General features: G+C 52.1%; 1 protein-coding gene across 2 annotated transcripts; it reads left to right on the top strand.

Annotated features, from left to right (window-relative positions):
• Nucleotides 1-132: 132 nt before the first annotated feature.
• SMAD7 (SMAD family member 7) lies at nucleotides 133-26,450 on the top strand (the record flags this gene model as incomplete). Of its 2 annotated transcripts, none has more annotated exons than XM_084278558.1 (4): nucleotides 133-643; nucleotides 1,426-1,479; nucleotides 6,405-6,476; nucleotides 25,912-26,450. In XM_084278558.1, the coding sequence occupies 4 exons, from the start codon at nucleotides 133-135 to the stop codon at nucleotides 26,448-26,450; spliced, it is 1,176 nt and encodes a 391-aa protein (XP_084134684.1). The 2 variants fall into 2 exon arrangements, with proteins under 2 accessions (XP_084134684.1, XP_084134683.1); XM_084278557.1 differs by having other exon boundaries at nucleotides 6,402-6,476.

Below are 26,450 nucleotides of genomic sequence, written 5' to 3'. Positions count from 1 at the left end.
GCCGCCGCCGCCGCCTTCCCCCCGCCGCCCGCCGCCTGCCGCTGCCCGCCGCCGCGTCTCGGTTCCCGGCCCCTTCATGCGCGGCGGACGACATGCCCGTTTTGTAGCCGGGGGCCCCTCCTCTCGTCCCGCATGTTCAGGACCAAACGCTCGGTGCTCGTTCGGCGGCTTTGGCGGAGCCGTGCGCCCGGCGGCGAGGAGGAGGAGGAGGCGGCGGCGGGCGAACCCGGCGCGGCGGCGGCGGCCGAGGCCCGGGCGCATGTCTGCGGCGGGGGGCGCGGGTGCTGCCCGGGCAAGGCGGGCCGCGGCGGCCGGGCGTCCGCGGGCGCGGAGGCGGAACTGAAGGCGCTGACCCACGCCGTGCTGAAGCGGCTGAAGGAGCGGCAGCTGGAGGGCTTGCTGCACGCCGTGGAGTCCCGCGGCGGGGCGCGGACCCCCTGCCTGCTGCTGCCCGCCAAGGCCGACTCGCGGTTGGGCCAGCACTGGTACCCGCTGCCGGTGCTGCTCTGCAAGGTGTTCCGCTGGCCCGACCTGCGCCACTGCTCCGAAGTGAAGCGGTTATGTTGCTGTGAATCCTACGGCAAGGCTCACCCCGAGCTCGTCTGCTGCAACCCGCACCACCTCAGCCGGCTCTGCGAGCTAGGTAGGCGGCGGGGGGGGGTGTTGGGGATGTGTTTGGGGGGGGATGTGTTTGGGGGGGGATGTGTTTGGGGGGGGGATGTGTTGGGGGGCGGGGGGGATGTGTTTGGGGGGCAGTGAGGATGGGGGGGGGGGATCACTGAATCATGAGGATGGGGATGATGATGTTGGGGGATGCAGCCCCGCTCCGCGCTCAGCCCTCTCAACTTCCTTAATCCTTTAGAGCGCAACCCCCAAACCCCCTTCCCCAACCCCCGAAAACCCCCAAACCCACACCGCCCCCCACACCCACAACCCCCGCCGCGGTAAGAAACTTCGCAACGCCGCTGTCAGGGGATACTTGCTCTTTATTTGAGGGGAGGGGGTGAGGCCTCCATCCCTCCCCCCCCCACTCCCCACAGCCCCCCTCCCGGGGCCCCGGCGCGGCGGGCGGCGCTGCCTCCCCGCCGTCCCCGCGCGGTGCCGGGGGATTAGGGGCCGGCCGGCCCCGGCGCTGCCGCGGCTCCGCCGAGCCAAGGAGGCCCCGATCAGACAGCCCGAGCGGCAGATAGCAGGGAGACTGGCGCCAGACGGCCCCTTTTGTTTATCTGACAGCTAAATATCAAGGCAATCACCGCCTCGCTGCCCTGCCTCCAACCCCCAGAGCTAAGACAAACAGTTTTGCTAAAAGAATGCCACTGTTATCATAAGTTCCTATCTTTTTTCTTCCTTTTTTTTTTTCCCCTTTAAAAAAACTTTCTTTCTCATGGCTCTGCCCTTATTTTCCCCGTGCTTTTCTAATTCCAGAGTCTCCTCCTCCACCCTACTCCAGATATCCGATGGATTTTCTCAAAACAACTGGTGAGTGGGCTCTTTTTTTTGTGTGTGTGTGTGTGTTTTCCCCCCAGTGCAGACTACAGATTTCTTTAAAAAGAGGGGGAACATTCCCCCCGCTTGCCCCCTCCCCCCCCCCCCCCCCCCCCCCCCTTCCTCAGGGGAAACGTCTCCTGCCTTTGTCCCGCCGCGATGCGTCTGGCTTTTGGGCTGCTTGGCGTGCCCCTGTGCTATCTTGATGCCTCTGGAAGAGCTAACGTGTAATTTGCCCAGGACGCTCTCTGCAGAAAGTAGGGATTTTAAAACTTTTGGCAGGAAACTTCAAGGCGGGGCGGGTTGGGGAGGGGGGAGCGGGGGATGGATTGTAAAGGAACCAGGCGTTCGCTGCTCCAGCCTCTTGGGAAAGCCGGGAAAACGGTGGGCTCTCCCGTTGTGCCCCCCTTGGGTGAAGCTCTGGGGATTTGGGTTGGGATCCCAACGTCTTCCCTTGATTGGCTGGGAATCCCAGTGAGGCTTTTTCACAACTGGGCTCGGGGTAGAAGCATCCCTCTGTTTTAAGGGGTCCTAATCCTGCCTTGCCAGCTGGAAAAAGTTAGGAAGGGGGGGGTGAGGAGGGGGTTCCCCCCCCCCTTTTTTTTTTTAGCATTGCCGTGCATGCCTGTTGCTTGTAATTGGATGTCAGGGTGCCAGGGGAGAAGCCCATTTGAGGCTGGCACCAGCTCTTTTGCGGTTGTCTGCGTAAACTCCTGGTTGGCAGCGAGCTCCCCGGGTGTGAGATAAATCGGGCTGGAAGGAGGGAGAGGTGGGGAGAATCGGAAACGGGGAGGGGTGGTGGTGGTGATGGGGAACTCGGGGAGGAGCAGCTCCCGGATCCCTGAGGATTAGTGGGGTCGGGAGAGTTGGCTGGAGGCGCGGTGGTCTCTGCGGACCCCTCCTCACAGCAGGCAGGAGGAGGGTGTGTGTGGGGGGGGGGCGCAGTGATGCGGGGAGGCAGAGGACTGGTTGCTGAGGACTGGTATCTCTGTGTGTGTGTGTTTTTGTTTGGTTTGGGGGTTTTGTTTTGTTTCTGTGTTTGTTTTCTTACCGAAAGAGCAGTTCCTGGGAAAATGCTGCTTTCCCAAGCTGCCAGGGCTGAGCGGATCCCCAAACTTCACTCGAGACCGGTTCAGAGGCTTGTGTTTACCCCTGTGGGGTCCCACCCTGCCTGCTATCCCCTCGCAGGCTGGAATGTTGTTTTCCCCCCCTCTTTGGGAACGCTAGTAAGTGGGATTGGGGTTTTTTTTTTTAATGCTTTGGGAAAGAAGTGAAGCTGTTTAACAAACAGTTGGGTTTGCAAAACAAAATATTTTGCTTCAGTGTGAAAAAAAAAATGTGTGATAAAGGCTCATGAATGCGGGAGAGATAACCAGGTGTAAGTTCAAGGGCCCGAGCATGTGCTGGGATGCACGAGTGTCGTTCTCTAATAAACTCAAGAGGGTCTGCTGGATCACAGAGTTCTGTGGGTTTGGGTGGGATGGGGTGTCACTTTGCCTCCCCTGCAGCGCTCCCCAAAAAGTGGTGTGCTTCTGCCTGTGTTAATTGCCTTTGCTTCCGCTCCATGATGATACTCAGGCATGGGATGCACCTTGATGCAGGAAGGGGCTCGGAGCTGCGGGGAGAAGAAGGGTTAAAGCTTCCCTTCGGGTTTCCTGTAAAGATGTTAGGATAAATCTATTAGCGGGGGTTTAAACATCCAATCTGCCTCTGCCAGGACCTCATTTTCAGCTAGCCAGTGATATATTTATTCATTAGCAAGTGTTGACATAAGGTAGCAAAATGTGTGTAAACAGAAAAGCCGCAGAACATGAATGTGCCATTTCGAAAGGAAAAGTTATTCCTATCGGCCAATAGGAAGTGATTAACGCTGCCCATCGGAAGCGCAGAAACAACTGGGTTACTCACCAAAAAAAAGTCCTCCTTTCCCCCCCCACCCCCCTCCCCACTTTTTTTTAGAAAGAAAAACGCGCTGGGCAACTAGACTCTGGCTAACGGGGCCGGGCCAGGCACAAGTGGAGCTTGGGAGCCTGTTCTTGCAGGTGGGGGTTGGAAGCTTGGGGTTTCCTCTGTGGAGGGACCCAGGGTTTCCTAACCCAGCATAGGTGCCATATCCTGTGGCAGTTTCCCAGTGGTATGTCGAGGGTTGATCGCTGTGGACTGGCTAGATGCTACATCAAGGGGGGCAGTAGGTGACCATGGGAAGGTGTTAAGCCTTTTTTACTGGGTTGCCAGTGCCTATGGTCATAGAACCATTGGATGGTTTGGATTGGAAGGGACCTTCAAGTGGTCTTTAGGGTCATTAGTCCAGCCCCCTGCCATGGGCCAGGACATCTGCAACCAGATCAGGCTGCTCAGAGCCCCATTCAACCAGTCCTGTGATGTTTCCAGGGATGGGGCATCTACCAGCTCTCTGGGCAAACTGTGCCAATGCTTCACCTCCCTTGGTGTAAAATGGTCATTTCCTGATACCTGGTCTGAGGTGATGAGAGCTGGAGACTGGCTGCATCTGTGGCTGGAGCAACACAGGGCTGGGGGTCTGCGTCAGGCAGGGCAATGCCACGTCCACCTCGGTGTTGGCAGGACAGAGCTGGTGTTGATGCACTCACTGTAGGGTGGAAAGATCTGTGTTTGGCAGCTGAGTTACCTGTAGGAAGACTGTAGGTTGAGGCTGGCTTTGCTTGTTCATCAGGGCAAGGACTTCTCCTCAGACAGGATGCTTTCAGGGGTGGGTGCTTGTGGCTTATGCAGGGCCAGGCTCACCCTGCGATCCTGGAGCCATGTGGGAGCTCAGCCCCCCCAGTACCCCTGTGGGAGCTGCCCCTTGCCACTCAGTTGGAAGCAGAGCAGGTAGTGGTGTGTGCATGAATAATTCAGGGAGATACGCTGACCCATCACTAAATGGGACAGGGGGCTATGGGTGGCTGTGTCCGTTGTGCTCCTGGGTGGCTGGTTGTGGGGGTGCTAGTGTATGAGAGTGAGGGAAGCCCACTGAAATGTCATTGCAGAGCCAAATGCCCTTGTGAGGCATTGATTTTAGGGTAGGTGGAGGTTTGGCAGCATCCAGGAGCAATTTAGCACCTTGCAAGGTTGGGCTGGTGGCCACTAGGACTAACTGTGCCTCCAAGGCAGTTTTGGGAGGAGATGCTCAGGCAATAGGCTTGACCCTACCTCTAGCCCTCTGACCTCTCTGGTACTGAAAATAAAGTGAGCCTGAGTACCCCCTGCTAACAAGAGCCCTTGGCAGAGCTGTGGATGATGGGAAGAGCACTGGGATGAAACCAGCCATGTGTAGTGCGGGTTGCTCAGGAGGGCTTATCGCACCCCTGACCATCACACTTGGTCTAGAGTGGGTGTGCACCAGCTCTGTGCCCTCCAAAGAGACTTCAGAGGGAAATGGATTGATGAAGGGAGCTAGCTGGCTGTTGGGTGACAGGGCACAGGGTGGGAGCTGGCAGCCATAAAGAAGTCACCAAGGTGCATCACCGCCCTGTCGCTTCGGGTTATGTGTTTTTAAGGCAGGATGGGATTTTCTCCCAGAGAGGGCCTGACCATGTGTGATTTCAGGAGTGAGGTGACACGAGAAGGGCAGACCATGCTGCTTGTCCCTGTTGTCCCATGAGGAGTCATCAGGGAGCTCTAACTTGGGGCAGACGGAGCCTGGGGCAGGCTCCTGGAGTCTGTGTTCAGAAAGCACCTGTAGCCCAAGCACTTGAAGACAACCTCAGGGAAAGGGCAAGGGGAATCTTCAGTCTGGCCTAGAAAGGGTTAAACAAAGAGGAGTGCATGTCTTTAAAGCATGGAAAGCACGACAAGGCATTGAGAGAGAGTGTATCATATACAGTATTTCACAAGTAAGTCCGTTTCCTGTCTCCCCTATTGTTTTTGGTTTGATTAAGTATATCCTGTTAAACTGTATATTCCTGTTAGGGCTTCTCCTTTACTCTGGTAAAAGGAGATTGTGCACACAGGGATTTCTTCTTCACTGGGATTTTCAGGGGTGAAACCTGGGAAGAATCATTTCATCGATGGGGGGGCCAAATTGCCATGTCTCTTCTGGTGGTGGGCCTGGGTTTGAGATCCGGCTGTGAGGAGAGCCACGTTGTCAGCCCAAATGTGATGAAACCCAAAATCCCAGAGAACCTGCTGGGGAGCGGAAGCTTGTGTGACCTTTTTGGGCATGGAGCCTTCTTGAGACTCCACGTGTACCCCTGGAGCTCACCTGTAGGACCAAGGGGATCGGTGTTGGCTACTGGCTGCTGTTGTGGAGCAAATTTGGGATGGAAAGGCCCAAACCTACAGCTCGAACACCTCCTTGCTTCAGGAGGAAACCTCTTATTGGGGGGGGGTGTCACTCTTAACCCTGCCCTTGCCCTTTGGTGGTGCATGGAGGAGTTGATCCAGCTGTCCCAGAAGGGTGCAGTGTGGGGTGGCAGAGACAGAGCGGGGGACACAAGCACAGGCTGCTGGCCACAGAAAGGAGGCGATGAGACACTTCCCTTTCGGTTCCCGTTCCGGTGAGTTAACAGGTGTCGACTAAATTGGGCCGTAAAGCCACCATTCAGGCGTTTTTTGGGAGCTCCCTTCCATCAGAAGGGCAGCAGCCTTGGTCTCATTACCCGGTGACTCGGACCGGAGAGGTGGCAGCTAGTCTGTAATTTCTGCTGGTCTGTAATCAGCCTTGGCTGGTGATGAAGCGCAGCGCGCAGCCCTGATTGAGGAGGAGACGGGTTAGGGTGGATGCTTCTTGATGAACTACCGTCTGCGCGCGGACAATTAGTAATCGCTTCCTGCTAAACCCTTTGGAATGTGTGTTCTGCTCCCAGCGATGCTGGGAGCCTGCAGAGAGCTGCCTGTATATACTAATTTTCTTCCTTTATTTTTTTTTCCCCCCTTTCCCTTTCCCTCCGCTCCAGCAGATTGTCCAGACTCTGTGCCTTCCTCCACTGAGACAGGGGGAACTAATTGTCTAGCCCCTGGGGGGCTTTCAGGTAAGGCATGTCTTCTTGCCCTTCATTTTGGCTGTGGGTTGCATTGTCTGAGGGTCCTGATGGAAGGCGAAGTGATGCTGGGGATGTGAGTTGTTGAGAAAGATGTGCTTGAAGGGGGAATTGGGCTTCGTTGTGGTAGCAGCCTTGTACCTCTCATGCAGAGGATGTGTTGGAAATCGTGAGTGAAAGTCCTCCATCCCTGAAAGCCTGTTATTTTCTTTGAATTCCAGCCTTGTGCTCTGTTCATTTTTGGGCCAAGGCAGGGAGAGGTGTGTTTGGGAGGGTGAAGTGATGTTTGTTCTGGTGCATGGATTATCAGAGCAGGTGTGGTTGTGCCTTGGAGAAGAATTTGGCATCAAGCTCTGCTTGGCTTGGTGGTGGTGGTGGTGACTCCTCTTGTCCCTGGGATGGGAGCCGTGCGTGGGCTTTGCTCCTGGTAGGGTAACCAGTGTCCTGTATCTCATGTGTGAGGCTTGTGGTGCCTGGGGAGTGAAGGCGACCCCCTTCTTTGGCAAAGACATTGCAGAAGGAGTTGGACTTGATGACCATTATGGGTCCAACTTGAAATACTCTTTACGATCTCCCTCGTTTTCCTGCCAGCCATCTCCTTCAGCCTGCAGGTGCTGTTTGTGGGATGGGAATTGGGGGGATTGTTTCCCCATCCCTCTTGGGTTTTTCATAGAATCCCAGAACATTCTGTGTTGGAAGGAACCTTCAAAGGTCATCAAGTCCCTACTCCCAACACCTTTTCCAAGGTGTCACGCCTCAAGCAGCTCATCTCCCACCCTGGACTGGCCAACGTTGTGTCTGGGCGCTGTCTTCACCATGATTAAAGGGCCTGAGACTGCGTTCCTACATGTCCTCCCAGGTGTCTGGAGGGTGCTCTCCTTTGCAGCGATGTCTCCCTGACCTACACTTCATCCCTCTCCCTGAGTTTCCTGAAGCAGGTTGGCGGCGGCCGCACGCGTGTGCATCTGCCCCTGCCTCTCTCCAGGAATCGCGCTTGGTGTGGATGTCTTTAAGTGAGCCTTGTTTGTTTTTCTTTGGGTGTAATATATACCCTGTCTGTTATTTGAGAGGGGAGCATATTGTTTGCTCAAAGGCCCTAATGAGAATTAATCAAACGGGGAGAGAGAGGAGAGGGAGGGAACGGTGTCGCTCCCTCCTCTTAATGCAGAAGGCTTTTGGGTTTGTCTCTTTATTTTTTGGGCTGTTCCAGCCTTTAGGGAAGGGGGGGAGAAAACCACCCAACCCAGAGACTGTAAAAAGAAAAAAAGACAAGAAGCAAAACAACACAATAAGGATGTTGTTAGATTTTTTTTTCTCTCTCTTTTTTTTTTTTTTCTTTCCTTTTTCCTCCTGAAATACACCCGTGGCGGAGGGTAGGAGAGAGTTCAGTTCCACAGGATACCACATGAAATAAGCAGAGGAAGTACTCGCTTTTAAAAGGGGGCTTTCTGTAAGGTTCAGCCTATTGATAACATCTCGTCTGGCTGCTCTGCTCCCGAAGGGAAGGCGGGGAGGGAGGTGGGGGCTCGGGCTGCAGGAAATAACACGGGCTCGTTCCCGGTGCCTCCCGAAGGGCCGCGGGAAGGGGAGCCCCAGTTCCTTAATAGAGCCTCCTCCCCAAAAGAAAGCACCTTAACCCCCTTAAAATGCAATTTAAAATTTTTTTTTTAATTATTTCATTGGATTTGATTCCTTTTTTCTTGTCTGCCTTACCAAAGCCCCCATCCCATCCCATCCCTGCAAAGCCAACCTTTTACGATCATTAACCGCTCTCCTCCTTTTTTTTTTCCCCTCCTTCTTCCCTCCCCAAATGTAATTGTAGCCATTTAGTTTAATGAGGAGCTGATAGGAGAGTTGACTCATGAAGGGATACGGTTAGCTACCCAAGCCCTGAAACAAAGCCGAATGCCTCCACATGAAAGAGCATTTGTTTTGAATTTGCTCTGATTTACTGGCATCTCCCTTCCGCGCGCAGGAGTGCAGCGCTGAGAGTTCCCAACTGGAGGGACCCAGTCGAGGAAGGAAAATAAACTGGCCTTGCAGCAATCCTCCAAAGCTCGCTTTCTCCTCCTTCTTCATCACCTCCCTGCTCCACCCCCCCATATCTCAGCTAGCAGAAGGGTGTATTTGATATGAGGGCTTTAATGAGCACCGTGCACGGAGAGCGCTTCGGCTTGGCCGTCCCTAAGTTTGGGCAGGTGGGGGATTGGTGATGCTGGGTTGAGGCTGCAGCATCCTTCATCCCCTCTAGACTGGGGCTGTCCTGGCTGGATTTGTGGTTCCTTGATGGAAGGGTGGCTAAGAAGAGCTAAAAAAACCCAACCCAAAACCCTGAGTTTTGGTAGATTTGGAACTTGGAGTGGGAATGTGAGGAGAAGACGTGGGTGGATGGTGGTGGTGGGTTCCTGTAGCACCTGCAGGCCTTGGCAGCCGGCAGTGGGCAGAGGATGCTGGTGTAGTAGTGCTGCTCGGAGTCAGGAGACCTGCCTTAACGTCTGGAAGCTGGAAGGGCAGGATTTAGTGAGGGAGATCGCTCTCAGCACCAAGAATTTGGGAACGGGGCCAGCCTGGGGTTCAGAGCCATTCTGGCAGGAAGACCGCATGGCGGGGGGGGAAGGTGTTTGAGAGGATGATGGCAAGAAAGCCTTAAAAAAGGGCATGGAAACGAGTGCCCTTGCAGCTCTCCATGAGTACCCTTTGATGATGAAGAGCCTCAAGTTCGGCCACCCCTGGGGTCACAGCCTCCTTCTAGAGGCTGAAGGCAGTTTCATTGATGGATGCCAGAGGTGCTGGAGGATGTGTGAGGGGCAGCAATGCCAAGGGGGGGGGGCGGAAATATGGGGAGTGTTGTGATACCCAAGCTGATCTGCTCTTCCCCTCCCTCAGCTTTCCGTTCTCCTTCCTGGCCCAGGAGTGCAACACTGGGTAGTCCTTTGTGCTGTGCTGGTGTCCTGTTCTCATCCCACCTCTATCATTTCTTCCCCAGCCATCCCATTCCCTGGCTGGTGCATCCTGTGCTGACCCAGAGGCACTGGGACGTCCCTTCCCCATCCTTGCCCTTACTTACTCTGTTGATATCTTCATAATTTTTATTTACTCTGTGGGTATGTCAGGGCTCTGCTCATGGTATCTCCCACTGAGGCGGTACTGCTCAGGTATTACCAGTCCAGAGATCCTTGGTCTCCTTGGCACGGTTAAAGAAAAAGAGCAAAAATATCCCATTGGAAGTAATAATTTCTGTAAATAGGAGGCAAAGGGTGGTTTTTCCTGTATTCTGAGCTGACTCGTTCCCAGCAGATGTGTTTGGTTACGGCTTTTCTTTCAAACAAGCAAAACCCCATGTTTGGAGAGTCTGGAGGTGGCTGGCCTGAGGTCCAGTGTCATCTGGTCAGTGGGAGCTGAATTCCCATGGAGGAGCTCAGCTTGGAGGGCAGGACTGAGCTGGTGGTGGTTGGTGGTGCTGGGTCTCCAGGGGATGCTCTGTGCCTAGACCCAGACATCTCCCTCTTGAGCCTTGTGTGGCACAGGTCTCCTGGCTCTTGGCTTGATGGGAGCTTGTGTGGGGCAAGGTGGGCAAGAAGGTGGTGGCTCTTGGTTCCACTGGCAAGGCAGAGCTCTCCCAGGAGCCCATTACAGAGGGAATGCAAGATGAGCTGGCTGATGTCCTCACCATGTCCACTGGGGTTTTATTTTAACTTATGGGGGGGTTATTGATAAAATACCAAAGCTTGGGGAGGGGGGACCCACAAGGCTCTTTGAGAAGCGAGGGCAGCCTCAGTTTTTTCTTCCCAACTCCCCTGTGCCAAAGAGAATGGGAAAAAGACCTCCAGGGGCTGGAGAAGCCTCAGCATCGCTGCGGCTGAGGGTGATGGGACCTAGTCTGGTTTAAGGGACAGCTTGGCTGAGTGACATTTCATTCCGAAATCGCGGGCAGGCCGGGAATGTTTCACTATGCCTCTGAGCCCCGCTGGTATCTGCTCGCTGGGGAAGAAGCAGCACCTTGTCCAAATCCAGAGCTCTTCGCCCCAGGGAGCGGCTCCCCATCGCTCCCCTCCCATGTAAACAGGATCCCGTGCAGTTTGTCCAGCGGAGTCCTGCCTGTGTTTTCACATTCCCCCCCCTCCCCGGCTCCTCCCTGCCCCCCCCCCTCCCCTTTTCCACCTCCCTCTTGTACAGAGTTTATAACCTCCTGTGAAATGCCTTTATTTACAAATTGGCATCCTATTATAATCTGAAATTGAGACATCTTCCTGTGGAACTAGGATTGTATATTTGTCCCAGGGATAAACAATTGCTTGGGAATTTTTTTTTTTTAAAGTCACTTATTCTTGGTTTATTTTTGAGCGTTACCTCCTTTTAATATATATATATATATATATTTATTATTATGTGCTTTGAGCACCGTAGGGTGCTGCACCCCTTCCCTCCCAGCCTCGCTGGAGACATTGAACACCCCCCCCCACCGCCCCCCCTGCTCCGCGCCCACCCCCTCCCGCTTACCTAAAAAACACCATCCAGTCCTGGAAAGGACAAGGTTATCAGGGGTTAACGCCAGGATGACAGCACTGGAGCCTCTGGAGCAAAGCAGGCTGCCTGCCAGACTAGGAGCCTCCCGGCTCGCCTCGCACATCATCTGACCGTGGCCGGCGGGGAGGAGGGAGCCGGCGCTTGGCACCGACCCCGGGGCTCTTGGCTTGGCCACCCGCTTCAGCTCCTTCAGCCCCATGGGGTGGGTTGTTTTTTGGGTGGTTTTTTTTTTAAAGGGGGATCTCGCCCAGGGGGGAGCCCCGGGGGGGGAGGTGCAGGGGGGCATCCTCCTCCTGTTTGGGGGATCTTCCTTCCGGCTTCTGGCTCCTGGCTAATTAAAATTCCCCACCCCCCCCTCCTCCCCCGAAGCAAATAGGACCCATTTAATAATTACCTTTAAGTGCTCTAGAGCCTTTTGATCCTCTCTTAGGTCGCCTTCTAGGATGGGTTTTAAAATGTAAAGATGGCAGAGGTGCTTCCCCCCCCCGTTAAAGGCTGGGTGTTTCGATCCATCCCTGTGCACAGCTCCATTAAATCCGTCTTTCCGGGCATGAGGGTGGATTCTCCCAACCAAAACGGTGCCTTGAGAGCCCTTGGCAACAAAACCATGAAGGGGGGGACCCTGCTCGGGTTTAACCCCACAACCTGGCACCTTCTGTTGTTTTTTTTTTAAAGGGGAGTAACGAGGACAAAAAGGTGAATTTTGGGATTCAGCTGGGGCGTCAACTCAAAACCACGCTCTCCCCCCCCCCCCCCAAAAAAAAAAAATAGAGAGATGACCCTGGGAGCGTCGGCAACTTGATCGCTGGGGACATTTAAAACTCGGTGGGACAAAAACACACTCGTAGGGGAGCAGCCTCGGGGCTGGCAGGGATGCGGGCCGCATCGTTTCCATCCCCGCTGTCTGCCAGCGGGTTTCACTTACACTAGAGGAACCAGTAACATTAACCACATGCATTTCCCCGCCGCCGGCATGGGGCGGGGGGGGTGGTGGTGGTGGTGGTGGTGTGGTGTAGGAAAGGGGAGTGGGGGATGCCTGTTCCTAACCATTGCTGCCAAGACCTGGGTTAAAACAGGGCACCCACCCCATTTTTAGGGCGCACAGGGTGGGGATTGGGGGGCGGAATGGTGTGTATGGAGCCCTCTCTCCCTCCTTCCCACCAGCCCTGACTGGTTGCTTCAGGAGGGCGATGGGCTGGCTGGAGGGTGCTGGCCGAGGCCAGGCGTGGTGGGTGCCAGCCCCACCGCCGTCCCCGGCCGGCTTGAATGACCCACGCTGCAGCCTGGCCGCCTGCCTACTGTCACAAAGGAGCTTCCTTTCCAGTTTATTTTCAGCACCGAGATATTATTAACCGCTGAGGCGCAGCCTCTCTTCTGAGCCACCCTCGCTTTTTGCCTAAATCGCCTTGTTTTCACCTCTCATCGGCGTGCCCGGCCTGCCGAGGCTGCCGGCTTGGCTCCGGTGCCACCGGGGTACCGGCTGCGTCATGGCTGCTCTTGAGGAACGGGAGGGCACGGGGCAGCGAGCGGCCTGGCCTGATCCTGTGCCGGGGCTGAGGTTGGGGAAGGGAAGGAGCTCGGCGTCTCGCAGGATTTCCGCCCGCTGGCTTTGGATTAGCCACTTGGTTTGGGTTTTTTTTACATATTTTTTAACTTACTCCTGGATGTTGCCAGCTTTCTCAGCTTACTTTATTTTTATTTATATTTTATTATTTTTTTATTTCATTTTCCTCTTTTCATATTCTCTATTCTCTCTTCTATCTTCCCTTTCTCCCCTTTGCCCTTTCTTTTTTCTTCTCTCCTTTCCTTCTTGCTCCTTTTCTCTTCGCAAGAAATGAGCTTTTCTGGGCAACCATTGCAGTGAGTTTCCATCCCCATCCAGGGGAGGGTGGGGGCTCACATCCCCTGTGCATGAACCTGCTGTGGGAGCCACCCTTGGTGCTGGTGGTGGTGGTGGTGTGTGTGTGTCTTCTCTGATGGGCTGAAGCCATCAGGCCCATAAAGCTTTTTTCCAGGAGTTTTTGTGCTGTTGGGGGTGTGATGTGGCGTTTGCTAACAGACAGCCCTCCTTTCCCTCTTTCTTTTCTGTTTTCCCCCTTTTTCCCCCCCTCCCTTCTTTTGGGTAGCTATTTAAATATGTGATGATAACTTTCACCCTGTTAATTAACAGGAAACATTGGGACAAGACAGGAAATTACATCAGTCTTTTATGAGGAAAGAGCCAAGAAAAAAAAAATACAAGAAAACATAGTTATTAGTGAAAGGAAAGAAAGTGCAGGGGGAGGAGTAGAAAGGAGAAGAAAGGAGGAAAAAAAACCCCTTATCCCATGGGCCTTGCTTTTCCACGGAAGGCTGCTCCAGTACTTGATTATTTTTTTTATTATTATTATTTTGAAAAATATTTGACTAGCAGGGTCACCTTCTCTTGAGCACGACACTCGAGCTTCCCAAGGAATCTTCATTTCTTTTTTTTTTTTTTCATGCCTTTTCTCAGCTTCCTTCCCCAAACTGTGAGGCCTAGGAAGCTCTTGGCCGGGAGACTAATTTTGGTTTGGCTGCTCAGCCCTTCAAATTGGTCCCCACCCAGTGTCATTATCTTGGTTTTAACTTGCAAGGGAAAAAAAAAAAAGAAAAAAAGAAAAAAAAAAAAAACCCCAACCACCACTGTGTAAGAGCTGGCTCAGCCCTTCTCTACCCTTTTAACCTCGCTGCATAAAAATCCCTTCCGCCTTCAGCTCCTCAGTTGGGTTGTACTAGCAATGCCAAAGCATCTCAGGGTGGTTGCAGGGAGGTCCTGGTGATGCTCTCAGGGATGCTGCTCCGTGGGCCTTGGTGGGTGTTGGGAGCTGTGGTTGTTCCTCATCATCCCTTGGGGATGAATGAAGGTGCCTGATAGGATGGTTGCAGGAGATGCTGTCAGTGATGCTCTGTGGTGGGTGCCCCGGCTCTGTGGTCCTTCCTCACTCAATCCTCCCTTGGGGGATGAAGTAGGATGTTTGGTGGGTTGCTATCTTAGGGGTGAAGTCCTGGCTCCCGTGGACTTCTCCACCTGCTCAGGTATGAAGGGAAAGGCAGATTTCTCCATGGAATGAATAATTCAGAACCGCTCAGGCTGTTACACCTTGTTGCAAATACCTAGGAGTATGTGTGCATAATAAGCGAGGCTATGGGTGGTTGTATGTTCAACAAAGTCTAGTCAGCCTGTATATACACCTATAGGTTAAATATATACACATTGAATGTGTTACATACTTATAAATTATATATGTAGGCCAAATGTATTAAATATGCTCATTATATATTGAATATATGATATCTCTATGTAAAATTAGCTGCTGTATGTATGTAGGTTGAATAGACTTTGTTCGTTGAGCCACCAGAAACGCCTTTGCATTGGGGAAGCTGGGGCGTTGGGGAGGTGGTGAAAGTTCAGGCATCCTTTGCTTACCCACCAGGTGAAGTTGGCTTCAGATCTGCTGAGTTTTGGTGGTGGAAACCGGTGGGTTGAATTTATAGATGCTAAAAAAGTGCTGGGCATCACTGCTGAGGGGGAGCTCCCCACCATGGCAGGTGGTGCAGAATAATGCTGTGTGTCTCTGTGTTGGTGTGCAAGGTGAGGTTTTGAGTAGAAAAGCAGGGGGAATAGCCAACCAGTTGGGAAACAAAGCTGGGAGATGGGGTGACGCTCACCCATGTGGGACAGCTGCCGGTGACCCTGTGGCTGGGCTCTGGCGGCACCTTCCTGGGCAGAGCGGACGGAGTAAATAACTCCATAAAACCATCCTTCGAGCAGGAATCAAATAACAGGAGTTTTATTTGGAAAAGGAGTTGGGAGCCTGAAGTTACATCACTGCGTTTGAACTGATGAATTCATTTTCTTTGGAAGCCAGGCTGAGACTTCTTAGCTCATTATAAGGAACAAACCCATAAATCTTCATATGCAGAGGCCCGTAGTTTTCCTGTTCTTTGTCACAGCCGAGCATGGAAAATGTATCCCACGTGTAAAGAGCACGAAGTCTTGACACACCTGAGATGTTATAACCGAGGTTATTCTGTGGAGCAGCCAGTACGGTGCTGGGTTTGTTGAGTGGCAATGCAGAGACCAAACCCCCCCCGGGGCTTTGTCCCCTCGGGAGGATGCTGCGGAGTTTGTGATGCCTAAACCCCCTGTGCTTTGCCCCCCTGGGAGGATGCTGCTGGGTCTCAGTGATGCCCAAACCTCCTGGGCTTTGCCCCCCTGGGAAGATGCTGCTGGGTCTTGGTGATACCCAGATCCCCTGTGCTTTGCCCCTCTGGGAGGATGCTGCTGGGTCTTGGTGATGCCCAAACCCCCTGGGCGTTGCCCCCCTGGGATGGTGCTGCTGGGTCTCAGTGATGCCCAAACCCCGTGGGCTTTGCCCCCTTGGGAGGGTGCTGCTGGGTCTTGTTCATGCCAAATTTCCTTGGGCTTTGTCCCCCTGGGAGAATGCTGCTGGGTCTCGGTGATGCCATGCCAGCTGTGGCACGGTCCCCGCGTGGGACATGGCTCTGCCACTGCCACCAAAAGTGGGGTGCAGTGAGCACAAGGAGCTTTTTTGGGTTTTTTCTTTTCGTTTTGTTTTGTTTTTTTTTAATCCGGGTGCTGCCGACCTGCCCCATTTTGTAGCCTGGGGCAAACCTCTGCCGGCCTCTGTCTGCAAAAGGGGGGTGCCAGCTCTCCCGGAGCGCCGGGAGGGTTAATTACTTAATGAATGTAATATTCTCTATAATTGCTAAGCGTTATTAATCCAGAGCAAAGTGAGAGGCGAGGGGAGGGGTGTGTGCGTGGCCAGGCTTGTGAACTTCGTCCAAGCGCTGTCCTCCGTCCGTCCCTCACCCCCTACCTGGGTAGGGGTTGATGCTCTCCGTCCGTCTGTCTGTCTGTCCCTGGGCGGTGACCCTGCCTGTACGCGAGCGTGCTTCGCCGCCTGCTCTTAGGAATAGGCGTGATTAGATTATGAAGGCAGACAGAAGTAATGATTAACTTTTTCAGTCTGCATGCTGTCTCCAGTCTGGCGCTGGGTGTTTTTTTTTCCCCCTAAGTAGGCCCTGGCCCCGCGTCGACAGGGTATTAGGTTGTAAAGAAAGCCAGGAGGAATGAAGGCAAGGGAGGGAGGGGAAAGGAGGAGGGAGGGGGGGGCGGGGGGGAGCCTTTTCCATCAGATCCGGGACTGGAATTTATTGGCAGGAATGCAGTAAATGCTCCAAATGCCAGCCCAGCTAAACAGTTTTCATAATTGTTGCGGAGCAGAGCACGATGGGTGTGAAAAGGACTTCTGTTCCAGCCCTGCTTTTTCCATGGGGTTACATCCCTGCAAGGGATGCTGCTCTGGGAAAGGGGGCTGTGGGGGTAGTTCGGGTTTTTTTTTTGGGGGGGGGAGGAACGTATTTACGTCTGTTTCCAGCCTTTAGGGAGAATTCTAGGTCGGTGTGCTGCTGGGGAGAGGCGAGTTTGGGTTGGTTGGGGTTTCTTTTTTTCCGTATTGAAACGAAAGCGGCAGTGATGCCGTATGTGTGCGTGGAATGCAGTTGGGGAGGGGCTGGGGTGGAGGGGGGGGGAAAGTCCTCTAAGACACATCTGGGTATTGGGTATCCATTTGGAAATCCTAGACTGCTTTGCCTGGCTTTTTATTAAGGTCTTTACAAGGTTTTTAATGTGTGACCCCCATAGCTGTGTGTCGGCAGCGAGGAGCGGCGGCTTTCCTGGGGGCTGTATCCCCTCCCTCCCCAAGGTATCGCTGGGTACCCCTTGCTACGGAGGAGTTCTGTTTTCAATTGCAAAAGTGTTTTAAGGTCTTCATCCTCTAAAACCGAGCTGGGGGGGGCTACATTCAGGAGGGCTGTGAACCCTCCAGGGTTAGCATGGTCCTTCGGTGGCTTCGGCATCTGCACTTCTGGCTTACCCCTGTGCTGGAAGGATGATGGGCCTGATGCTTTTACGGGAGCCTGGAGCACAACTCAAGCCAGGAGAAAGATTTTGGCAAGTTCATCCTCAGGTCTGATTTGCGTCGTCCCAAATCAGGAAGCCTTTTCGTGCTGGTTTTCCCTTCTCGGAAGGTTTCTCGTTGAGTATGGGTGGGGAAAGAGGTGTGTCTTGGTAGCTGCTGAGGATGAAGCATGGAGGTGTTTGCTCATCTCTGGGAGCTCGGTGCTGTTACCAGCCCTGAGTTGCTCGAGGGTGGCATGGCAGCATCTCATGAATGTTGGCTTGCGCCGCCTGCATTTCCTAGAGGAGCCTCTTGGCTGCTCGTCATTAAAATATGGTTATTCCAAGTTGCTATCAAGGCAGGGGAGGAGGTTGGAGGGAGCATGGGGCTGTTGAAGCATCCTCCTCCGACACCTCACAAGCCAGCAGGTCCTCCCAGGACATCCCCACCAGCACAGGAGAACAGCAAGAGAGACACATACAGCAAAAAACAGGATTTTTTTGTTTTTTTCTGTGTGGACCTGCATGCCTCACACCTATCCAGGTTTCCCAGAGAGGTGTGTGTATGTGGGGGGCTGTCTTAAAACCCTCCGTGGATGTTGGCAGCACACCTCTGGAAGGGTCTCCCCTCTGGAAACATCCCTTTGTCCCACCCGACTGCTGGGTTGGAGCTCAGGGAAGGGATTCCCGTCCTGCTGCTTTTTTGAAACAAGGGAAAAGTTTTCCCACACCTTTGAGGGGTGCAGGAGGAGAGGCAGATAAAGAAGGTTCTTTAAATTAAAACTTCAAAAATAATTAGACTGACTGTATACTAAACAACAGCAAAGAGGCCCATTTACTGTAAATATTATGAATGGATTTGGCTGGCTTCTTCATCCCCACCCTTCCTCTAAGGCTTTTCTCTGAGCTGAGTCGAAATTCGGCCTTCAGACAGCACAGTACTCTATAATTTGCATGGCTGATGAGGCCCGAAGCCTGGTACGGAGGAAACTGGAGTCAGCTGGCTCCTCTCTTAACCGCCGGAGACAGCCAGACAGGCATTTTTGGTGTGTGCCTGTGTATTTCCCCCCCCACACACACCCCACCCCCACCCTCTTGTAGCTGCAGCCTTGCTTGGCTTTTAAAGAAAATGGGCACCAAAAAAAAAAAAAGAAAAAAAAAAGGTTAGTCTCTTCTCGAGTCGTTTTTAGCTGTGGTAATTGATTAATCACCGTAATTAGACGGTAGCAGTGACTAATAGGATGTTTATGAATCAAATTTCTGGTTTGGTAGACTCCGTGAACTCAGCAGTTTCACTTTAGGTTCTTTGCTTCTTCAGTGCAGGGGGGCACTGGGGAGCTGGGCTTCCTTCATACGTCTGTATTGACTGTCCTGTATTTTTCAAGCTTGGACATTCTTCCTGGGCCAGTCTTGGCATCCGCCTGCTATTGAGGCCTTGTAGGCCTGCAACAGCATGCATTGTGGGGACCCTTCCTTGCTTTGTTCTCTTGCTTTTGTGCCCCGTCCCTAAATTAACCCTCAGATGTCAGGGATGGGCTGCAGGTTGAGAGAAGGGGGGTTGACTCAAGGCGCCACTGATTTGAGATAGGAAACTTAGGGGATGTCCTCAAGGGATCAGTCATCTCTGCCCACCATCTAACCCGACCTCATGTTTGTCCTGATTTCACAAGAGGTTTTTCCAAGCCACAGTGAAGGTGGTGGAAGTTCTTGGTTGGGTCACCAGAGGAGTGAACGAGCACTCCAAAGCTTGTAGGTTGACACTAACATGAGCCTGAACTAAACACTGGGAAATCCCAGGCTCCTTCCCCTGATGGCTTCTGGGACATTTTATCCTCAGGCTCGCAGGGTTTCACATCTGTTGGTGACACCTCAGCTTCAAGGCCAGGTTGTCTGGGGCCCTGGGCAACCTTGTATAGCTTCAGGCCTGGAGGTTGGTGGCCCTGCCTGTGGCAGGGGGGTTGGAGCTCTGTGATCCTTGGGGTCCCTTCCAACCCAGACCTGTCTGTGATTCTGTGATTCTGTGATTTTGTATACCAGCCCTTGGAAAACGTCTGCAAATCAGAGTCTTGAAGGGAGACTCAGGTGGATGTTTATTTTCATGCAAGGTTGACTTACTTTGCTAGGAGCAAGGAGCCACTTAGGTGATTGGGTGGACAACTTGTTAATAAATTAAAAGGAGTAATCTTAAGGCTCTTTAGCCTGCGTGACTACAGTGTATGTTGAGTATAGTAAGAGCTGCCTAATTAGACATAGACACAAATTTATGGTCTAGTCTGTCAATCCCCGGATTAAGGCCTCCATAAGTACCTACTGACACGATGGGCTGTAATGGCTCCTAAAGAGATGTTATGGTCTATTGTGTCAATAATCCACAGATTAAGGGCTCCCTAAGTACGCGTTGACGCGACTGGCTGTCCCAGCTCTTTGGGGGCTCTTGTGTTGGCAAGGTGGAGGGGACCCCAAGGGCCACCTTGGGGGGGCAGGGTGTGCTGGTAACCCTGCAGTAGGTAAGGGTTTATTTTCTCTGCAAACAACAGGAGCTTAACATATGACCATCCTCTAAATTAGCCTTGCAGAAAATCATCCCAGCCATCAAAAGCGGGAGGGGAAGGGGAGGTGGTGAGGAGGCTGGAGCTGTCTAGGCCTTGTGTGCAGGGAGATATAAAAGGTTTGGGACAAACATTGCCGTGGGTGGTGTCTCCAGGCTGCCCACAAGCTCCGTTAAAGGCACAAAGACCCTTTTCTGCAGCAGGATTATATCCTTTAATTTGGATTTTTTTCTTTTTTTTTTCTTTTTTCTTTTTTTTTTTGTACCTGGAAAGCTGGCTTGGGAGGATTTTCCTTGGGTGGTTTTTTTTTTGCCTTATTTGTTTGTTCCCCTGCCCAAGTAGCCTACAAATTACCCAAGAGGCTAGAAAGGAAGTAAAATCACACTTTTTTGGTGCTCACTTTGACGGTTGCACATCATCATCCTCAGTGTTCTGCTTGCCTTGATGCGATGGCCTGTTCTTTCCTGATTAAGGGTGCAGGGGGTACTTCTCCTGAAGGCAGTAGCACAAGGGCCAAAACTGCAGCTGGTGTCCAAAGGCTGCCCGTGAGGACCCTCCAGAAGAGTGTTAGAACCTCCTGAATAAAGCTCTGGGGCTTCTGTCTCCCATCTCAACAAGCAGAAGAAGATGGGGGGGCATGGCTGTGCCCTGGGCTCGCAAATGCCGCTTGAGGTCAGACAAGAGAGATTACCGGGCGCGAGACACGCTGAGCTTGGTCTCAGCCTAGGCCCTGGCCAGACGACACATTGTGCTGACACCAGTCCAGCCAACTTTTTTTTAAGCACAGATGCCCTCCGCGTGTGCTGAGGGGATAAAGCAGGAAGGGACTGTAGGTTTATCTGCTCATTGGCAATGCCCACATCGCTTGTCTTCCAGCAGAGAGCCGCCTCCTGGGAAGACACAGAGGGATCTGGGCATCCCTCCAGCTCCCCTTGCTGCCTCTGGAGCTCATCTTTGGGTCATGGTGCTTCTAGGGAAGGCCCATAAGACCGATTTCTTTTTGGTGCTGTGTTTTTTTGGTGGATGTCTACATTACTTTGCTCAATTTGTTCTGAGTTACACGTTGTGTGTGTGCAGCGTCACCTCTGCAAGTGGCTGAGGTGCTACAAAACCTGACAACCTTACCTAGTGAAGATGTCTCTGCTTGTGGCAGGGGATTGGACTAGATGGCCTTAAAAGGCCCCTTCCAACTGAGATCATTCGATGCTTCTATGAGCATGAGGAGACTTTTGGTAGCAGTTAAGAGTAGGTGATGCTGTGGTTAGTGTTGCGTCAGGGTTGATGTTTTGTGGGGAGTCCATCCCAAGGATTAGCAGAAGAATGAGAGAAAGGAAGGGATGTGATGGTGAGATGTTTAGGAGGAGCATGAGAAGATGCTTTGGATCAAAGCTTCTCTTAAAAAAACCCTGTGTGTAGTGTGTATATATATATATATAAATACAGAAATACATAAATACGTCGATTGAAACATTTCTACAGATGTATGATTTAATTTGCGTCTAATCCTGCTGTCATTGAAGAGAGATCCCATCCAATTAGAGGAATTTAAAAAGCCTAGTGAGAAACATGTTTGTATTCCCATTTGTTATTACTGCAGATCATTGGTGACAATTTAGATAGCTCTTGCCTGGATCAGATGGGAGTAGTCCTGGCGGGTGAGGTGATAGCTCAGTGTGTGCTAAACTTGCTGTTTTCTTTAGAGGTCAGTTGATTACAGGAAAACCTTTTAGCTATGTCAAAACAAAGCAAAGGAAAACAAAAGATCCCCAGCATACCTCCCCTCCATGTTCGTGAACTTGGCACTGGGACAACACTGAGATCCAAAAACTGGCCAGGATCTGCAATGTTTTGGGGTTGGGTTTGGTTGGGGTTTTTTGTTTGTTTTACATCTTGCTGAAATGTTTTGATTCTTCCTGAATGTAGAAAGAACTTTTTCTCCCCGAAGTCCTAATAAAACTGCCGGAGATCAGAAAGAAGTAGTGCAGATGACGTGGTTTCATCATCTTAAAAGCATTCATGTCTCGAGGAGGAAAGCCACACCAGAAATTTTCTGCCACTTCCAAGTGGTGTGAGATATGGGTGGGTGGTGGTGTTGGCCTCTTCTCCCAAGTACCAAGCGCTAGGACAAGAAGAAACAGCTTCAGGTTGCACCAGGGGAGGTTTAGATGGGATAGTGGGCAAGATTTTTTTAACTGAGTGGTCTGGCACTGGGCCAGGCTGCCCAGGGATGTGGTGGAGTCACCATCCCTGGAGGTGTACAGAAAACCTGCAGACCTGGCACTTGAAAACAAGGTTCAGTGGGCATGGCAGTGCTGGGTTGATAGTTGGACTTGATGATCTGAGAGGATCCAGCCTTGGTGATTCTGTGATTCCATGAGATGGGGTAGTCCTGTTGCAGTTTGGGAGAACCAAGCGTGGGGCCATTACTGATAAATTTGGAGGATTCCATGGCATGAGTCTCTCATACCTGCCATCATCCAGACCTTCCTGGTTTCAGCAGCCTGTCATTTCTCTGGGCTTAGTGCTGTGATGTCCCCTCTGTCAGGATTTCCGTGGGGATGTAGCATTATCTGCAGCATCCCTCCCCAGAGCAAGGTGGTGCCTGAGCCCATGGGCAGTGCGTGCACACCTGCAGCTAGAGAAATCCTGACTGTGCCCTTCTGTGGAGCAGTTTTGGGCAGGACTTGGTGTTTGTGAGGATCAAGGTGGGAAGCCTCACAGCCTCTCATGCTGGGTTGGTACTTTGGGGAATAGCTTGGATGATGCATTTGTGCACGATGCACTTCTGCCTCCAAGCATTGCAGGCATAAAAGTCAAGATGTGAAGAATAATGGGGGAAAAAATAGGCCAATATTCAGCTTTTCAGTGGGAACATGATGTTGAGGAAGATGGGGCACTGCTGTCTTCATCACTCTCCACACCCAACTGCCAAAGAAAAGTCAAACTCTTGCCTTAAATTCTCCCACCTCTTGCAGAGCTGTGCTCTGCTGTGTATGGTCATTCTCTGAAGACCCAACAATAAGTGATCAATATGACTAATTCTCTAAATTCCTGAGGGCAGCCTTGCTTGATTTTCAGGGGTTTTTTTTTTTTTTTTTCAGGGGTTTTCTTTTGTTAGTCTTTTTTTTCCACATTAGGCTTGGGGAGTGCGCGGAGGGGAGCCTGGTTAGAGCCCCGAGGCAGGCTGTAATGCGAGCCATGGAAAAGAACAACCAGCCAATGATAGTGGCAAATGGATGCTTAATAATGAAATAATGGTGTGGATGTTTGTAGCATTCAACGTGGTAATTGTTTGCTGGGGTATGGGAGCGATCCCAGTTCTCTGGTTTTCCAAGCCTTGAGAAAGGGATGTGCTTGCTCGGAGCAGCTTGTAAGGGTGATGCTTTTAACTCAAAATAAGTATCCCACAGTGCTTCTCAGCTGATTCTGGGCATATTGAGCGTGATGTGGCTGCCCATTTCCCAGGATCTGGGTTTTAGTGTGAGTTTGCAGCAGGCAGAGATGGGAGTTGGACAGCGGGGTCCCTACCATGCACCCAGGTCACATGGGATGAATCCCAGTGCGGGGTTTTGGGATGTGATCCATCTACTCATGCCATCTGCCCAGGTCATTACCACCAAAATAACCTTTCAGGGGGAAAAAAAGGTCTCCATCGCTGTAGGAAGCATCTCCACATTGTTTCTTCCTCTCCTCTCCTGCAAATCTCTCTTCCTGCCTCCACTGCCTGGGCAGTGCCGCCGGCTTTTCCCAGCACTCCTCCAGGTGGATGCCAGAATGGAGGGAGGGCTCTGAGTAGGAGCGGGGAAGGCTCCACTGGGGTCCCAACAGCCGTGAAAAGCAGCTTTGGTGGTGGCTGGCAGGGAGGCCTGATCCTGTTTATCCGAGCTCAGCCCTTGTATTCTCATGGCTTTTTGACTAGACATGCAGTCAACAGCCGAATCCCGCAAACGGAAGAGGCTCTGGCATATTTATACTCCCTGCTGGCATCGGATCCTAAAAAAAAAAATAAATAGAAAAAAGTTTAAAAAAAAATAAATCCCAGATTACCTAAGACTTGTCCTTGAGGTCTAGTCACCCCATGTCATTGAAAAACCTAGTGGGATTCATTCATGAACTTCCAGCCCTCCATAAAGGTCTGTTCATTCATAGCCAAGGCAGTTTTCTTTTTTATTTTTTTTTTCTTCTTCTTTTTTTTTTTTTCTCTTAAATGCCCTGGCAATTAAATAACTCTTTGTAAGTGGCAATGAGCTACTTGTTAAGTGGTCTTCGCTAATGCAAGCACAAATATCAGGTGAAAAAGTCTTCCCCCCCTCCCGCCCCATCCTACTCCCCTCCCCGCCTCCTCCTGAAAGGGATGCTTTTATGTTGAAATAAATAAAAACCTATAGGAATTTGAGCAGGGTTCGGTGGCTGTTGCTCAAAAATTCCCTCAACTGCTGTAAAACAAAAACCAGCAAGCTCAGAGCCTTGCTGGCAGGCAGAAGGCGGGGAGTGTGCAGTGGAGGGGTGCAGTTAGCTGTTGATGTGGGGATGGATCCAGGAGCGTCCTCCCCCCTGGATCCAGGAGCATCCTCCCCCAGGATCCAGGAGCATCCCTCTCGCTGGATCTTGGAGCATCTCCCAGAGAGTCCTCCATCTGTTAGACTTCCCTCCCCACCCCCTGCCCAGTTCCTCTGTCTCGCGGGTGGGTGGTGGAAACACCATCCTGGGGTTGTTTCTTGCCCTCTTTGGTGTAGGGGGAGCCTGATTTGGTTAGGGGGGAGGTGTCCTAAGCTGCCCACCCCGCCCCTCCTCTGCCACTCACGTCATGCCAGGTTTCAGGAGGATGTGAAGTTATCCACAGCAAAGTCTTGGAAGGCACCGAAAAGGAGGGGTGGAAGGACAAAGATGCTTTCTTGGGGACCCCCCCTCCTTGCTGCTGGAACCCCCATCCCCACTTCTACCCAGGAGCAAGGGTCCTTCTTTTGGGGCTCACACAGTCAGGACCATTTTTAGTAGCTGCCTCCAGCAACTGGAGAAATATTTTCCTTGCTGGCATAGAAATGAGGAAATTAAAAGTGTGTGGCTGGGCTTTTTTTTTGGGGGGGGGGGGGGAAAGTTGTTGTTTTTTGTTGTGTGGGGTTTTTTTAAAGCACAGGGCTTGAAAGACAGCTTGGGAGAGAGGAGAAAAATGCCTGCACGGGGGAAATGGGCTTATTTAATGGCAAAACCCATAGAAAACAGGGCAGCCAGTGTGCTACTGTCATCACCCGTGCTGGGGGAGTGGTGGGTTGAGGGGGCGGGGGGGAGTGTGCTAAGGTGATGCCAGGAGAGCTTTGGGCTGCTGGGTCACCCTCCATCCTCAGTGCCTGGTGCGTGTGGGGTTGTTTCAGTAGCACTGCTGAACTTGCATTCCCAGCCTGATTTTTTTTTTTTTTTTTCATTTTTATTTATTATTTTATTATTTTTCAAACACAGTTAGAGAGTTGAATAGTTCCCAGGTCTTAACATGCCTGCAGAGGCTGGGAGGAATTACCTGCCGAGCAGTGCTGGGCTGCTAGGGATCATCTGTTGGGAAAAGGGGCTTTTTTGTGTTTCCAAGCTGTAAGATCCTTTGCTTTTACCTCCCACATCATATCCTCACTGGGGTAGCTACAGGTGAGGGGGTTGAAAGAAGGGCTACAAGAATGGATTTGGGGTTTTTTTTTCAGCTGGTTTTTGTTTTTTTTTTTTTTCCAAAAATGAGATTTCTGGTAACATCCCCATCCTACTGCTGTCTGATGGTACTTCCCACGGGTCAGGGCTTCATCTGACATCTCTATCCTCTCCATCAGCCAGGCTTTGCCCCTGAGCAGGGAAAAGCCCCATGAACTGGAACAGGCATGTCCTTCTCCCATCCAGTCCCATAGGGTGGCCTTCAGTGTACTTGGTCTTTTAGCAGCACCTCTGTTTTGTATCCTATTGTTATTTTTGGAAACGGATCCATCATCTTGCAGGCACAAAAGGGGTTTTAGGGTGCTTGGGTCTTGCTGGGTGCAGCTGGCTGGAGCATCTTGTCTCTCCTGTTGGCACTGAAGGTGTTCCTAGGGATGTTATAGGCAGAGGGATTGCTGTACCATGGGTGCTGCTGGTGGGTCTCAAGCCACTTCTGAAGGTGGACCTGGTGATTTAGGACCCCTGCCTCCATCCAGAGGTAGACACTTGGAGCAGCACAGGAATCCCCCAAAGCTGAGTCAACCTAATAGTGGCCTTAACATACGGGTTTTGGAAGCAGTGGATGTGCTGTGTGGGCATTGGTGTATGCATGGAGAGCATCATGAAGGCATGGGCAGGCAAGGACCTGCCAGTATCACATCTCTTTTGGGCTGTATTACCCCCACCAGTGCTCAATTTCTCCTTCTCTTCCTTTTCCCCTTGTGTTCTGTAGATTCCCAAGTTCCTCAGGAGCCGGGGGATCGGTCACACTGGTGCGTGGTGGCATACTGGGAAGAGAAGACACGTGTGGGTCGGCTGTATTCTGTCCAAGAGCCCTCCCTGGATATCTTCTATGATCTACCTCAGGGGAATGGTTTCTGCCTCGGACAGCTCAACTCGGACAACAAAAGCCAACTGGTGCAGAAGGTCCGCAGCAAGATCGGCTACGGCATCCAGCTCACCAAGGAAGTGGACGGCGTGTGGGTGTACAACCGCAGCAGTTACCCCATCTTCATCAAGTCGGCCACACTGGACAACCCCGACTCCAGGACGTTGCTGGTTCACAAAGTGTTTCCCGGCTTCTCCATCAAGGCTTTTGACTACGAGAAGGCGTACAGCTTGCAGAGACCCAACGACCACGAGTTCATGCAGCAGCCATGGACCGGATTTACTGTTCAGATCAGCTTTGTGAAAGGCTGGGGCCAGTGCTACACGAGACAGTTCATCAGCAGCTGCCCATGTTGGTTGGAGGTTATTTTTAATAACCGATGA

Source organism: Gallinula chloropus (assembly GCF_964237585.1).
Source record: "Gallinula chloropus genome assembly, chromosome: Z".
Taxonomy (NCBI): domain Eukaryota; kingdom Metazoa; phylum Chordata; class Aves; order Gruiformes; family Rallidae; genus Gallinula; species Gallinula chloropus.
Note: the sequence above shows the minus strand (reverse complement) of the source record. Positions and strands in the feature narration are given on the sequence as shown.